The 14,647-nt window shown below is 33.3% G+C and overlaps 2 protein-coding genes across 2 annotated transcripts; both read left to right on the plus strand.

Annotated features, from left to right (window-relative positions):
* The first annotated feature begins 343 nt into the window (after positions 1-343).
* Positions 344-2,219, plus strand: LOC123005398. Its single transcript, XM_044399126.1, has 12 exons — positions 344-614; positions 661-824; positions 880-906; positions 955-987; positions 1,036-1,071; positions 1,124-1,153; positions 1,202-1,228; positions 1,286-1,321; positions 1,368-1,403; positions 1,448-1,492; positions 1,538-1,781; positions 1,836-2,219. Exons 1-12 carry the CDS (start codon positions 389-391, stop codon positions 2,135-2,137), a joined length of 1,206 nt encoding a protein of 401 aa, XP_044255061.1. The 5' UTR covers positions 344-388; the 3' UTR covers positions 2,138-2,219.
* A 1,204-nt stretch (positions 2,220-3,423) lies between these two features.
* LOC123005024 (cerberus-like) lies at positions 3,424-13,087 on the plus strand. The gene is made up of 2 exons (XM_044398611.1): positions 3,424-3,560; positions 10,335-13,087. Exon 2 carries the CDS (start codon positions 10,335-10,337, stop codon positions 11,100-11,102), a length of 768 nt encoding a protein of 255 aa, XP_044254546.1. The 5' UTR covers positions 3,424-3,560; the 3' UTR covers positions 11,103-13,087.
* Positions 13,088-14,647: the final 1,560 nt, after the last annotated feature.

The following is a 14,647-nucleotide window of genomic DNA, read 5'->3' on the forward strand; positions in this document are numbered from 1 at the left end:
AATGATCCGCGACTGCAGCAGATTTTCTGATTTTCCCTCTTGATTTATTTTCAGGGAAGTAGCGCTTCGTGGAAACCATTACTCAGGAAAAATAGATCATATATTTCATATAACGAAACATGTTTTACGTGCAATTCTTAAAGTACATTGTACCTTCTCACACGTACAGTTTGTCTGGCTTTATTGCCCCAGACATATTTATAGTCGCATTTCGTTCCGATCGTATTTTTGTTTTCCCCATCATTTTTCGATTTTAAAACATTCAATGAAAAGAAACTTACTAAAAACACCGAAAATTCGCAAATATACACAGTGATTTACCTACTCTGTCAAAATGACGCAATTTGTCAAACATAATATCAAATTCAAGTACCTTCTGTAGTTTATAATGGCGGCCACTGAAAATCTGAATAGAGTGTCTTCGAGAAGTCATTTATCCAAAAGTTCCTCAGCATCTCCTTCCATTTCTCAATCGGTGCYTGAGCAAAATAAAAAAACCAAATCTTCAAAAAGTWCTCAAAGTGTTTCGAAAAATGGTTCTTTTGTYTCCGCCAGAAACGCCTCTTTGCAATCGCAAGAAAGGGTATCTAAAGCCGATAAYGACAAATCTAAAGGTAAATAAATATCAGAAAAAATCTCCGAAAATTGTGATCTTTTTAGGAGATCGTTGTGAGCGCGGTCCTGATTTATACAGTCGTGTTTTGGGGCACACCGCCGATGAGACTATCCTAACAGGACTCCAGACGGTTATTGACTTGTGCAACAAATTAAGAGTTTGTGGAGACAGAGACGAATCAGGCGACGAAGAACCTGAACGTGAACAGGTAGAGTTAATTGAAAAAAAGATTTCCCACACTGAAAAGTAATAAATATTTTCAGGATGTTCCTGAAAGAGACACTCCAAGTGCAAGTAAAATTATCCTTACTTAGTAAAATTTACAATTGCTGTTTTAGGTGATTTCGACAGGATTTCAAATCAAACCGTCTGTAAGTATTTTTGGGGATAATATTTATTTCTTTAAACTGTTTTCTTAGATGACCACAGTCGCATCCCAAACATTTCCGTCAAATGTACGTAAATTATTTTAGTTTTAATTCGATTTTTAACACATTTTTGTTTTAGTTGGTGTCTAACGTAATGCAGACTTCATATGTAAWACTTTGTAATTTTTAATTCGTTTTTCAAATTTTCTAGTTTTAGGTCGAAATTGCCGAACCTAAACCAACAGTAAATTATAACCATATATTTTCAAATATTTGTCTATTTTAAGTATTATTTTTCTAGATGAATACWCTATTTATTCAAACATCAAATACCACTGTATGTAATTTTATTTTTGTTGCATGTTTAAAATAATGATTTTCAGCTAACATCTGATGCAATTCAGACTATAGATCCTGGGGTAAGTTTTTCTCAGAAAAACTTAAAACACAATATACTTTTTAGCTAAAATACGAGTTGGTGCAAACGAGTAGTGCGTTACTTCCAATTGTAAGCAAACACATTAAAAAATGTTTTTATTGTAATTTATTAAAGATAAAGTGCCCTGCAATGACCTCATGTCCGACTCAAGTTAATACACTTACGTTTTGTGAAGGAACAGAAACCCCCGGTGASCATTGCATTGCACCACCTGAACCACCCCAAAAACGTAAAACCTGTAGATGTTGTAAATGTTCTGCATCCACCATAATAAAAAAAAAGAAAACTGAAAACGGAAAACGGCCATGTCATTGCACTAATAAAAAACTATCCAAATGTAGATGTGGAAAACAAGATTGTAAGTTGAAATTTATTTCTGGGGTGTAATTTAAGACTCATCTTACTTTTTTAGACGAAGTGGCTGAAAGTAAAGAACCAGAAGAAGTGAGATATGCCGTTACCAAAATTTCGAAATATAAAGAATACACGACTTTCGAAGTCATGAGGTCGACTAAACACAAACCAAGGCAGATACCTAAAGGTGTTGAAGGAGTTTTCGTCTTAAAAAAAAAGAATGAGAATTCGAAAAATGATCTGAAAAGTCGCAGTAAGTCCAAAAGTGAAATAAACGGTTTGAATGGTTTGAGGAACGAAGATGAGGCATCAAGACGGCAAAGTTTTGTCAGTGAGTACAGCAGAGGTGAAACTGAGTGAAGTCTAAATTTTCTGCGAATTTGTTAAAATTAAATATTTTTGCAACACTTGTGATGTCTGTTTAATTTCGAGAAAATAAATTGTTTCAAATTTCTTAATCATCTTTTATTGTGTAATTTTCTGTTTTGASTGCGGTTTCGTCTAAATCATAGAGACTTTGCCATCATTTATCTCACTGGGAGCAGTTTGTTTATTATTACGTATTCTTATTTTTTTTTTAATTTCATATGAGATATGAGTTTGCAAATTGAACATTAAATTTCCATTACCGGATCACATCAAAATGCCATTGATTGATGATTATTGACAAATTCATTCAAAAGTACGTCTAACTAATAGCTTACTTATTATGCCATAAAACACGATTAAAAGAAAACAGATCGCCAAATTCTGTAGTTTTTGCCTCTCAATTAATACACTTTTGACGTTTGAGTCAAGCAAATATAGAAAAAAAGATTATTTAAATATTCTCTATCYCAAAGTTTTAACATAAACATTGAGCTATTTATGCTCATAATTTTTTATTTATTCTTAGCTTAATATTTAAGTTGTTCTGGTATTGGTTATCAGGAGTATTGACATAAGTATTATTCCCCTCAGAGTTTAAAGAAATGCATGTTTACTTTCTTACTAGAGTTTAGTTTCGATCAATATTTATAATGGATTCAGTCAGGCATAAAATTGGAAAAAAGTACAAATGACTCGAATCACAACTCAACTAATTATCTCTTTAGGTAAGAATGGAGAATGTAAAATCTGATGCAACATTTTTTTTCGCTTTAACCACCCACATGTTTGTTTCAATTTTCCATTGGTTTTAATCCTATCACGACTTGACTTAATGTTTCTTGTATTTGTATAAAGTTCCAGTTTTACGATTCAATGCAAAACCGGACATAAAAGGGCGCCGAAAAGAGCTGATCCGCCCCTGCTCGTACTCTTTCTACTTATTAAGAAATAAGAACAATCGTAAGGCTATTTGGCTTACAACAAACACCCGTCTCCAGTATAAATTCGTAATAAAGCAGGCGATTTGCATAAGTTGGCGTATTTTGCGGAGTGTTTTCATGAAACTTAAAACGATACAATATTACTTAAAGAAGTTTATTCAAACTGAGCCAAGTTCTCGCCCAAACAAATGTAAACTAAGATTATTAAATAGAAAAAAGGAAGATACATCCATTGGACAAATTATAAATTATGTAGCAACGTACCTTGCCCTGGTGGGAGTTTCTCAGGGCGACAGCGTCGCACTCAACATCTCAAAGAGTCAGTTTACTCACATTCTGCAACTAAAGCGCAACTGGCCTAAGCGCACCGACTCGACCACGTGCTTTAGTCGCTCCTGAGCTTTCGCTGCTGGTATCAGAAATGAGAGTGTTGTGAGTAGGTTTTCCGTTTCCTGCAACCACTACACATCAAGGTAATGAAATTTTTTCCAATTTTGGATTCGGATTTTTCACTTCATTGAACCGTTAAAATTCTAATTAAATCGGGATAAAGTATGCATAACGTAGCGCTTTAATTGTATAATTATGTAAATGGTGACAATTCAAGAGCAATTGTTGCAACAAATTGGCTGATTAAATAATGCATGGAACACAAAACAAACATCAATTCTAACATGACATCAACATCCTGGTATGACGAGACAATTCGGGTCAGATTTTCTATAAACCCACAAAAAATCAGACGGATGAGGATTTTTCTACGCCCAAAACAAGATCGAGACAAGCTAAGGCGTTAAATCCCACGAGGGTGTGAATTTTAATTAAGTTGATTGCGTAAATTCAGAGCAACTGATTCAAAAGTTCTGACGAAGGTCGAGGCGGTTTTCCAAATTGGTCAATCAGTCACAAAATTATCTCTAGACATTTACTCTTTAAGATATCACAAATTCCTTCCTAAATCTTTCACAAAAGAAGAAAAATTTGCTGGTAAATTGTGATAAACAAGCTCTTATCATTTGAATTTTTACTCCCAGTTTCTTTTAATTATTTTATTGAAATTTTATCTTTTATAGAAATTTCAACAGTGGCATTTATAGCTACTATAAAAACGATTAGAGAGAAATTTTGCAAAGCATTTATTACAACTAATGTRCGGGTTTTCACAGTTTCCAGACATTAATTAGACACTCGAAGCTTTCTTCAAACTCTTAATTAACTTATAATTAAAGTTTTGCTAAAAATTTATCACATACATAATTTTACTAAAAAATATGCGGAAATAACCTGTCTAGGAATGTCAGTAATGCACATTACAACTATTATTATTGAATGCTTAATTAGGAAATATAAATTTAATAAGGCTTTTCTTGAAAAAATATTAATTTTATTAATTAAATTCCATGTATGTGAGATCAATATATCACAATTCTGAAAAAAATGTTAGTAGCTAAAAATAACTGACGTATCCTGGAAAGGATTTTTAAGTGCATTAAATGTCGAAGGTTMCGACCTTTTGTCTGTGACCCTTTTACCAGTCACCTCAAAACTCCAACATTTTTCCCCTCGGATTATTTGAGTAATAAATCCATACGCACTTCTAATTATACATGAAATGACATTWTCTTTGAACGATTTAGTAATTTTCTTAGCAATTCGAATTTTTTCGAAAAACACTACAAGAAAACAAATATAAATTACAATCAGTGAGTAATTTCCTTATTAAAATGCAAACGATCACAGGTGTAGGTTATTTTATCCATTAATAATTAGAAGAGCAATTAGGCACCACCCACAATATTTTTCCTCATCGTGCACACGTTCTGATCAAGTCTTGCGGAATTTCGTAAACGTTTCAATTAGATTCGCGCCAAAGGCGTGATGGCAATTTAATCATCAGCCACAGGTGGTTGAAATCCTTTGTTTCCACTATTAGATGACTTCATGTCATTTACGTAACGTATTTACATGTAATTAATTAGAATTTCAAAACTGCAGCGAGATTTTCGCGTGCGACATACAAATCATGAATGGAGCGGACCCGCCACAAAGAGCTCCCACGCTCAACACTCCTGGAAATGTCAACGAAATGAAACTTATGTAAGTGCAAGAGGCGAAAAAATCACAAACACACTGTATATATCAAGAGAGTGTTTACGAAGTGTTTTTTGATTTATTTACTGGCGTAGAGTAACTAATTAGAGGGTCTCCGGATAAAATATCTCCTTTTGTTATAGTTTCGCATGGTCACTTCCGGTGTGATATATTGATTCCGGACGATTGTATTGCGATGAGCTTTGAAWTGGAGCAAATGCAAATATTTACGAGTATTGCGTTTAAATTCTATCGATTTCGAATTGAGCCAATGGTCAGTTTTTTAAARGTGTTACATCTATTAAAAAACAAAATTCTTGAAATTGATTTCTTCGATGAATATTCTATGTGCCATTATTTATTTATTTTTTCGAGTTTTGTTGACGACTGAAGAATTATGATCTGGAAAAAGAATTGATAATACATTATCATAACAATTGCTATGGAATGTAGTAATTTTTCTTTACTGACAGCTATACTAGAGGTGTGGGTGTTTTTATTATTGCAAAAGAGTGACACTTTCTTTCATTGTTGTAATAATGTAAACATTATAAATTTCTACTTGTTTTGATTTAATTAAAATCTTGTCACTGCAAACAGATTTTCTTTATATTTTCYTTTCAAAACATGTTTATAGAAACCTTGTTTTGTAAAATTCAATGTTWATTTAAAAAAATAAAACTGAGAAGATCGTGTTAAGAGTAAATTACATTGTGTTGGCATCTATTAAAGAATTTATTTTGCATTTCCATATTCAACTCCGGTTTTTTCCGGGAARAGGCAACACTTGTAATGTCTATTTGCTTACTTAACTGTGGCCACAAGCCATTAAATCAGGATCAAGTCGATTTTTTCTCAATTCCCAATAACCATAATGTCAGCTTTGCTCCATAAATAAATGGGATTACAAGTAGTTATCTATAACTTCTTACTCCTTGCATCATATAAAATGCCGTTTTATAAATCTATTTAACTAGAACTTATTATACTTAGTTTACTTTAGCTGCGAAGATTGATTTTTGTATTACTTGGGTTGATTTTGGCCAAATTTGGTCACAATGGTCTGGTCGCCCGTCTCGCATTCCTTCCATTCGGCGTCTCGAAGGAGTGAGAATTAGCCCATAAATCCATGCATAATGACAAAGTTAACACGATTGCATGCACATTCACCTCGTCTATATAAAAAGTCGTCGAATTTTTTCGATAGTTGAGCAAAGTACGAGAGATTGTATGTAAATGTTCATTGACGGAACGTCATGTCGTAAAGTGTCTCCAATTGAAATTGTGCCGGCCCACATAGGGAAAAGATGAAATGTGACAGTATTATTATGCATGTCGATTAGCCCCCCTTTGGGCACACCGACATCCAATTATAAGCAGATAGTGCGTGTCTGCGGAGTATCCGGTGACCGGAGGAAATCTGGCGGGCCATCGCGTATGAATGGAACGGCCCTGGATGTAGGCGAACACCTATAAGGCCGATGTGTGGGTGACGCGTAGGGTCCGATCTCTAGATGCACTAACCTGCTGTCGGCGGTGCGGTGCCTCATTACACCCAGGACCGGACCACAAATCGAATATTGTTACGCTAACATCTAACATTGCAGTAAGCGAACGTATGTCGTCCAATGTTTAGTCCACAAAGTTTTAATGATTTATCAGCTTCAGAAGTAAATAAAGTAATTAATTAAAAACATTCAAAATATTTCGTCTCCTTAGTGCAACAACTAGATAACTTGAAATTTATAGCTGTGAGTAACTGCAGTTGAAAAATTTAAAAGACAAAAAACTACATCTTGAAAGTAATCAAAATTATTATTAGTCATACAAGTGTGTAATATACTAAACTATGTTTTTTAATATGACAGAAATTTTGGTTTTAGGTTTTTGAAGTGTTGCAACAAATACTTTAAAAAAGCCTAATATTTAAGTTATCTAGTTGTTGCACTAAGGAGACGATTTTTAGATCACATATTTTTATGTGTAAGAGGTCACACTTATTTTTTCTATACTTGACCGCACTTACCGCCGTTCGAAATTTTAATACATTCCGTAATAAAATTCTAATTTTTGGAKTGAGTTTAGCGCATTTGGCCAATTCTTTTAATTTATTACAATAATTTCGCAAGATATGGTTTCTACAATTTCTAGTAATTTCTGCCAAAAAGAGAATGTTTTAGTTCTTTAAAATTTCAGGATTAACTATGTCAAATTTCTAACGAATTCTTCTATTATGATAGTTTTCTTAGAAGAACCCAAAATTATGTTAGAAATTAGTCTTTAACTAATAAGCAGTGCTAAATCTCAAAAAATGCAAATTTAGAGCGAGATATTTTTATATTGTACAAGAGTTTTCTTAGAAGAACTCAATTATTTGCTACATAAAAAAGGCACTTTAGAGAAAAATATATATTTTTTTAAATTCCCAACGTATACCTGATTTTTTCAAATTAAAATTATGTTAGAATTAGTCTTTAAATAAGCAGTGCTAATTTAGAGCGAAATTTATTTATCTTTTACAAGAGTCGTTTCCCCTATTCGGGAACACACTGTGTATCTGCTTCGAATTCTGTTGTCATTCATTTTGCGTTCTTAAACGTCTAATAATTTGCGAATTAAAATTTGAATGCAGTTAAATGTTCTATAAACTGGCCATAATGCTACTAGACTTCAAAAAAATGTAGCTAAAACCAGATATCATCAGTTTGAAATTCAACCTTCTTGCAGATACCCCTTATGTTAAATCATTATTAGGGGTTAAGCGCTCGATGGGGGGTAATAACGGTTGTACATCATGGAAGAAGCTTGAGATTTTCGGTCCAAGGGTAATGGGGGTTGCATCCATTTTTTAAAGTTCTTTTTGTAATTTAGCTTGTATTATAAAAAAAAATGAACGTAGCGAGGTGCATTTTTTAATTATCTACATACATAAAAAATTTGTTTTAAAATGTTGTACCGTTACAAAGAAAAATCTGGGCAAAGTTTTACAGTAATGGTAATTTTGTATGGAATCTAAGTCATATTTTGCAAAAATTACATCATAGCGGGGTACGTTATATTACTATTTTCAGATAGAAACATGGATCATTTTGTAGAATTAAAAAATACAGATTTTACACATAGGTGAAATTTGTATATTTTTCCGTATAAATTTTACACACTAATGGAGCCTTAATTTGCCCAAAAATTATAGCCGAAATAACTTTTCAAAAATTTGAGCGGGCTATTCAATAAATCATGTTAAACATTACATACATAACAACATTAGCAGTTAACTTTGCACTTTTGCATAAATAAACCGACTTTTTCTTCTACATTTGAGTATTTTCAATTTGGCATTTGTATTGGTAATAAAATAACGAACGAAACACGGCGCCACTGCAWTATTTTATTTTTGTACGGCTACCACTGCTAAAAATATAAATTGCTTTCTTCAGAAAGGTGTAATTTAGCCACCTGTCAGTGGTGGAAGAAATGCGAATAACTCTTTCTTTGAAACCGAACGTGTTTTTGAAAAGGCGGCCTGATTACGGCCCTGTCCGTCTGAAGAGAAAGATGGTATTGTGAAAGGCAGGTGGTGGGCGCCAATGAATGGACATCGTATTTGCTACAAAAGGCGATGCGTGATTGTTGATCAGTCCTCCGGATTTTTCTATATAATAACCACACGACGAAATTCGAATTTCCGGTGTATTGTTCAATACCGCCCTCGAATTTGTTCGATTGAGTGCATGATTTACGTCGGCTTTCTTATCCCGACTTGAAAATTTTCATGCTTTTGCAGTGGGTACCTGAGACGTTGTCGTTTGAAATATTGGCAAGCGTTCAAGCTGCCCTCGTTTACATAACGCCACAATAATTTCAAATAATGCTCGTAATTTTCAGAATCATAATATGCACTTACCTAAATAAAATAGATTTTCTTGTTAGGTTTAAGACCTGCGAATTTGCATGTCTGCGCATTACGTCAAGCCGGCGAAAATAACAAACTGATTTTTTATGGCGGGCGCCACGAAGCTCTTAAAAAATAATCAGTTGTCTAAAAACAAGGAAGCTGAGGCTTCAATAAGACAAGATATTTCTAGAGCTGGTTGGTCGGCGAAAACACGCCGTCAGCAATTGCATACTGTTTCCATAATTTTGTTTGTTTTTCCAAAATAGCATAACTAAGCGGTTTATAATTGTCGGAGGATATATTCAGCTATTCGACTCTTAACACCTTATTACTGTCGATACACTTTCCAAAACTTAATTTTGGTTCAAAATTTCCTTCGTATAACTTCACAAATCTTAAGACCAATTTTAAATATTTAAAAAAAAACTGATAAAATAATGATATCAAGATATTGTACAAAATGTTTTGATTTTTGGATTGTTAAATAGATTCCACAGTTGTTTTTAATGATTATAATGATATGATACTAATAAATTTTTTATTCACAAATCAGTAACATGGATTTCATTGCTACTAATGGGTTTTGGATTTTATGATAAGTACAATTTTGATTTTTACATTCCTTTAGTGTCAAATGTAATTAATAGTTTTCTCACTTCGAAAGCTAATTCTTTAGCAGTAAAAGGGGCAGTTACTCTATCTTTACAACCTTTAAATAACTTCCTATTATATATAAAATGTCAGACCTTTATTACCTTGGCAGCACGTATATCTAACGCCAAAGGCAAAACCAAAGAAGTAGAGTAATTTAACGGATCATTTCACATCAGTTTCTATTGCAGTCAGTCATGATTCACAACTTTTATGCGCCATTCTGTTTATTTATTTAACTTACTTATGATCAGTAAAAATGTGAGTAAAAAACTGCAATAAAGTTTCAAATACTGACATTGACATTGAGAAGAGGCCACTAGTACCTCATATTTTTGAACTTTAATTAAGTTCGAAATAAYTTTGTCTGAATTTTATTACGTGCATCGATGGTATTACCTACCAATTAAAAAAACCCGAAAACGTTACAGCCAATTATGCCAACCCACCCATTAGCTTTTTGAGGAGATTGAGTACAAACTTGTCTGATTTTGTGTGGGCAAACATCGAGTAAATATGACTGTTAAATCACCCATATAAACAAGTAGCTTCATCGGGTCAAAAAATTGAAAATTTCAACTCAGCAAAAAAAAAATATTTTTATTTCCAGATGGTTTTCCACGGCATCCCTTTCGCCCTTTGCATATTCTTCAGCCACCAATTCATCACATGTATGTCTCGGAGTCCCTCTAGTGACTCGATTCTTGAAATAATTAACACCAAAGAAGTTGAGAGGCTTTTAGCCGAAAAAAAACGGAACATATCACGCGAGGAGAGACGTTACCTTTTGGAGAATGAGCTTGACGAAAATTATATCCCTCCAGATCAAGAGTTTGAGATTCAAAAATTGAAACTATTGGACGAAGAGAGAGCACCACGGACGGAAAATCCACGAGTTGATCTCAATACATTTTTGAGGAGGAACAACCATTCGGAACCTTACCGAACCACCGAGCTTTTGCAAGATTTGAGGGGTTACAACGGGAGGAAATTGTTAAAATCGAGCAAGAATGCGTTGTTTGTGACGAAAAAAGAGTACTTGCAGAGGGATTGGTGTAAGACTGAGCCGCTGATTCAGAAAGTGAAAGAAGAGGGTTGTTTGACTCGTACTGTGATTAATCGGTTTTGTTACGGCCAATGCAATTCGTTTTATATTCCCAAAAATCCGAAAAAGCGTCACCGGCATATTCCTGCGAGTGAGGAGACCGAAGACGAAGACCAAAACGGTCCTGCGTTCAAAGCCTGTGCTTTTTGCAGGCCGAGTAAGTTTACTTGGATCAGTGTAACCTTGAAATGCCCCTCGTTGATGCCTCCCTTCCGTAAGAAGCGCATCCAGAGGATCAAACAATGCAAGTGTATTGCGGCAAATGTAAACTAACTGAGCGATTAGTGAGGATTTATTAGCTGACGTAACGCTCTTGAACTTAAGGACAATTGTAAACTGCTTAAGATAGAGAGTAAAATTAAAAGTCGTAGCCTGGCATGGCTTAGGATTTTTAAAAGTGTTTTTGTACCGCGTTTTTGCCGGCTTAAGTGGCTAATCTTAGTTTAAAATGATCGGCGAGTCGTCGATATTGATCATTTCTGGTTAWWAGAACCCGTTTAATTGATATTTTATTGCAATTAGTTGCGAGTTGGGCGTCTTCACATGGCGCGTCTGTGCGTAAGGTTTTTTGCACGGGACGAGGAAACAGTCTGCGAGATTTAATGTCGGATAATTGTGATAAAATCTGCGTAAGGATGAGAGTGATATTGCGCGAAGCTAGACGATGGTAGGCGACAAGTGCTAATAAACGTTCCCAACAACATTAATAAGTGTACAAACATTAAACGGCGCCACAAACCTACATGCTGAGTGGGTACCGATCATTAAAGTTATGTTGATTTCTATTTATATTTTTATTATTAAACGGCCTACATGAACCCGAAATTGGGATTTATTCAATGAGGGCTGGTTTCAGGTATGTGGGCAGTAGCTTTCAGGGAGGTCTGAAAATTATAGAGAAGCGCTTGAAGATGCAGACTGCAGTGGCGAAATAACATTCAGGAAAAAAATACCAGTTTAAAATCATGCTTACAGATATATTTATTACTTTTTACTTAAATTTTGTTTAAACATGAAACTTGTTGACCAACTTCATTAAACTTTAATTTTAATTACAAGTCTATTAAAACAAATTTTTGCAATCTGGATTTAAAAATAATATCGTTCCTACAGTTTATCATTTTTGTTGCATTTATTCAACAATGTTTTTTTCTTTACTATAACTAAATGAACATCGTAATTAAATAAATAGTCCGTAGCAATAACTAAAATAAATAATAAGTTGACAATTTAAAGCAGAAAGAGAATTAAAACTAATACAAAAAAATAAAGTAATAACAAATTAATTGAATCATTGGTTGTGTATTATTGAATCATTAAAGACGAAAAAATGTTAAAACAAATTTATTAATTCAATAAGTTAACGACAACTAATATTTTTAACAAATATTCTAGTAGACGGTAGTTAAATTTGTTTTGTTAATTATTTTATTAATTATTATTGTCTTATTTTTATTACTACAAAAAAAAAACATATTATATTCAAAAGTGAGAAAACAAAATCTCATGAACAGCCACATTTTCAATTCCAATAATAAAATCTAAAATTCGGACAATTTTTGATGATTGAAAAAAATAATTTCCAWTAATTTGAAATTCGGTTTTATTTTAATAGATAGATAAGCTATGTAAAACTTTCAACATTTGTTGCTAAAACATTATAAATAGGTATACTATAATTTTATCGACAACGAGGTTATTTTTGCTGTCTGAATTATCGGTATTAAAATTAGTTTCAGTCAATATAGTTTGTCCATATTCTTATATTATTTGCCAAATTTACGAAAGCAAACAATGTAGAGTTATACTTACCTATTATTATCTCTATTCATTAATCAACGTGATGAGTAGCTTTTTTTCACTTTGGGTCGTTGAACGCCACTGTATTAAATTCACATACCTCATTTTCAGCATGTGAGCAATAAATTATAATTTTTTTTATCATTTAATAAACTAACTTTATCTGTTCAAGTTCCTACTACTTTTAGTGTGTTATAGTAATTAAGTGGATTAGTTGTAATTTTGTAATTTATTATTTATTATTTATAATTAACATGTAAGCGGGCGTGAGTTCGGCTTTATTTATTTATCCTGGGATAATTATACGAAATCCCCTTGTATGTAATTATTGCTTTAATGGCTATGAAATTTTAAAAGTCTGAATGTAAAAATACTTGTTAGTATTACCATTTAACAGTGTTATTTTATTGTTACACGTAGTTTCTTTCTATATCGCATTGAATAAAAATAAACACCGAGTACAGTGTTTTATTTGCGGCGCCAAAATGATTACAGCGACGTTTCCTCACCGCCAATCAAATGTTTATTTACTTATTTAGACTGCTACAAGACTAGGTCTCAAGATTTGTCACTTTTTTCCTCTTGTAGAAGTGTAGGGAATATCCGTTCGGTGTCGCAGGAACTCGCCATGCATCATAAACAAGTAGAGCATTTAAAGGAGTTGGCTTTTTAGTCTCGACAAGTCGAAAAGTTTTGCTTCTGGGACAACTACAAGTTTCTGTCTGTCGACGAACATATCAGACCTGGAGCCAGACCGACTGGCCGAGAGAACTTGAATTATCTTTGGTGTGCCAAACAACCAACCTGCCGATAATATGGCAAACTTCCATGGAATAATATTCACCTCGGACGTATAAATCCAGCGACGATTAGACAAGCGTTAAGTGTTTCCGGAAATACCCGGAAACCTGTTTGTTTGCAGACGACCGGAATATATGAGCTCGTCGAGCGCATTTTTTATACGAAAACACACAATAAAGAGACACTTATAACCACTTTTGGCATCAAACCCGGAATTGCATGATGGACCAAAAACCACCAGATTTATCGTTTGTTTATCTTTTACACAAAAAGAAAACAAAACGATTTTTTTTGTTTTTCACAATTATATAATTGTATTTGTAGTATCCTCCCGCCACATGGAAAATTGTTTGTCCACTTTTGTTTTATTTTCTCATTAAACATCAAAAAAGAGTCAAACAAAAGAGCACCTCTTTCGTAGTCCGGAGAAATCCGGAAGTGTTTATTTAGTAAACTCGAACATTTTTATGACACTTTGTAGACAAAAGTATAGAAAACCTTCACATTTATTCAATCAGGATAAAATTTTGGCCTCTGAGAAATTCATTTCACAACGCATAAAACATCAAAGTTATATTACAACTCGGCATATTTACATAAATAACTATTAAAAACAGCAGTAAATAAGCCAGTGAAGGTAGGCCACCACCAAGTGTCTGACAAAAATTGCTTATTTCTAAAAAAGTTCGTATCCAGATCGGGAGATCAGTCCCGCCAAAATTGACGCCCTCGTTCCRAATTTAATAGATAGTAGGATTTCTTTAAAGAGAAAAACAATCTGTTTGACAAAATAATTGTGCTATWATTATTATACGCAGTGTTCCAATAAAAAAGATGACATAATTCATCAAATATGGGTGGCGGACTAATCAACATTTTCAGCACAAGCCAAATTTACGATTTTTAATATTTCGGGGTATTAATTAGATGATTATTTGCTTRTTGTGTTAATTTTCATCGCCGCAAAAGGAGTGCTTGGATTTATTTGCTTTGACAAACYCGCGAAATATTTATTCAGTAATTTCAAAAATTCAAATTAATTAAAGCAGATTAAATAAAACAAACATTCGCACAATTAATTTATTGTTTTTGGGGATATAATTTAASAGAAGGTARWASGTAGGTACAAGGTGAAAGAGGCGTGCAAGTTTTGTTTGTTTTACATAATTTTCWTTATTTTGGTGCAAATTTTATTTTAAAAATAGTGAATTACGTTT

This window comes from Tribolium madens, unplaced genomic scaffold, assembly GCF_015345945.1.
Source record: "Tribolium madens isolate multiple individuals breed KSU strain unplaced genomic scaffold, Tmad_KSU_1.1 Scaffold_20;HRSCAF=117;Tcas5.2_LG4, whole genome shotgun sequence".
Classification (NCBI taxonomy): domain Eukaryota; kingdom Metazoa; phylum Arthropoda; class Insecta; order Coleoptera; family Tenebrionidae; genus Tribolium; species Tribolium madens.

What these genes read in the sequence shown, in the direction of transcription:
- LOC123005024 (XM_044398611.1), top strand. Translation starts at nt 10,335, where the DNA reads ATGGTTTTCCACGGCATCCCTTTCGCCCTTTGCATATTCTTCAGCCAC.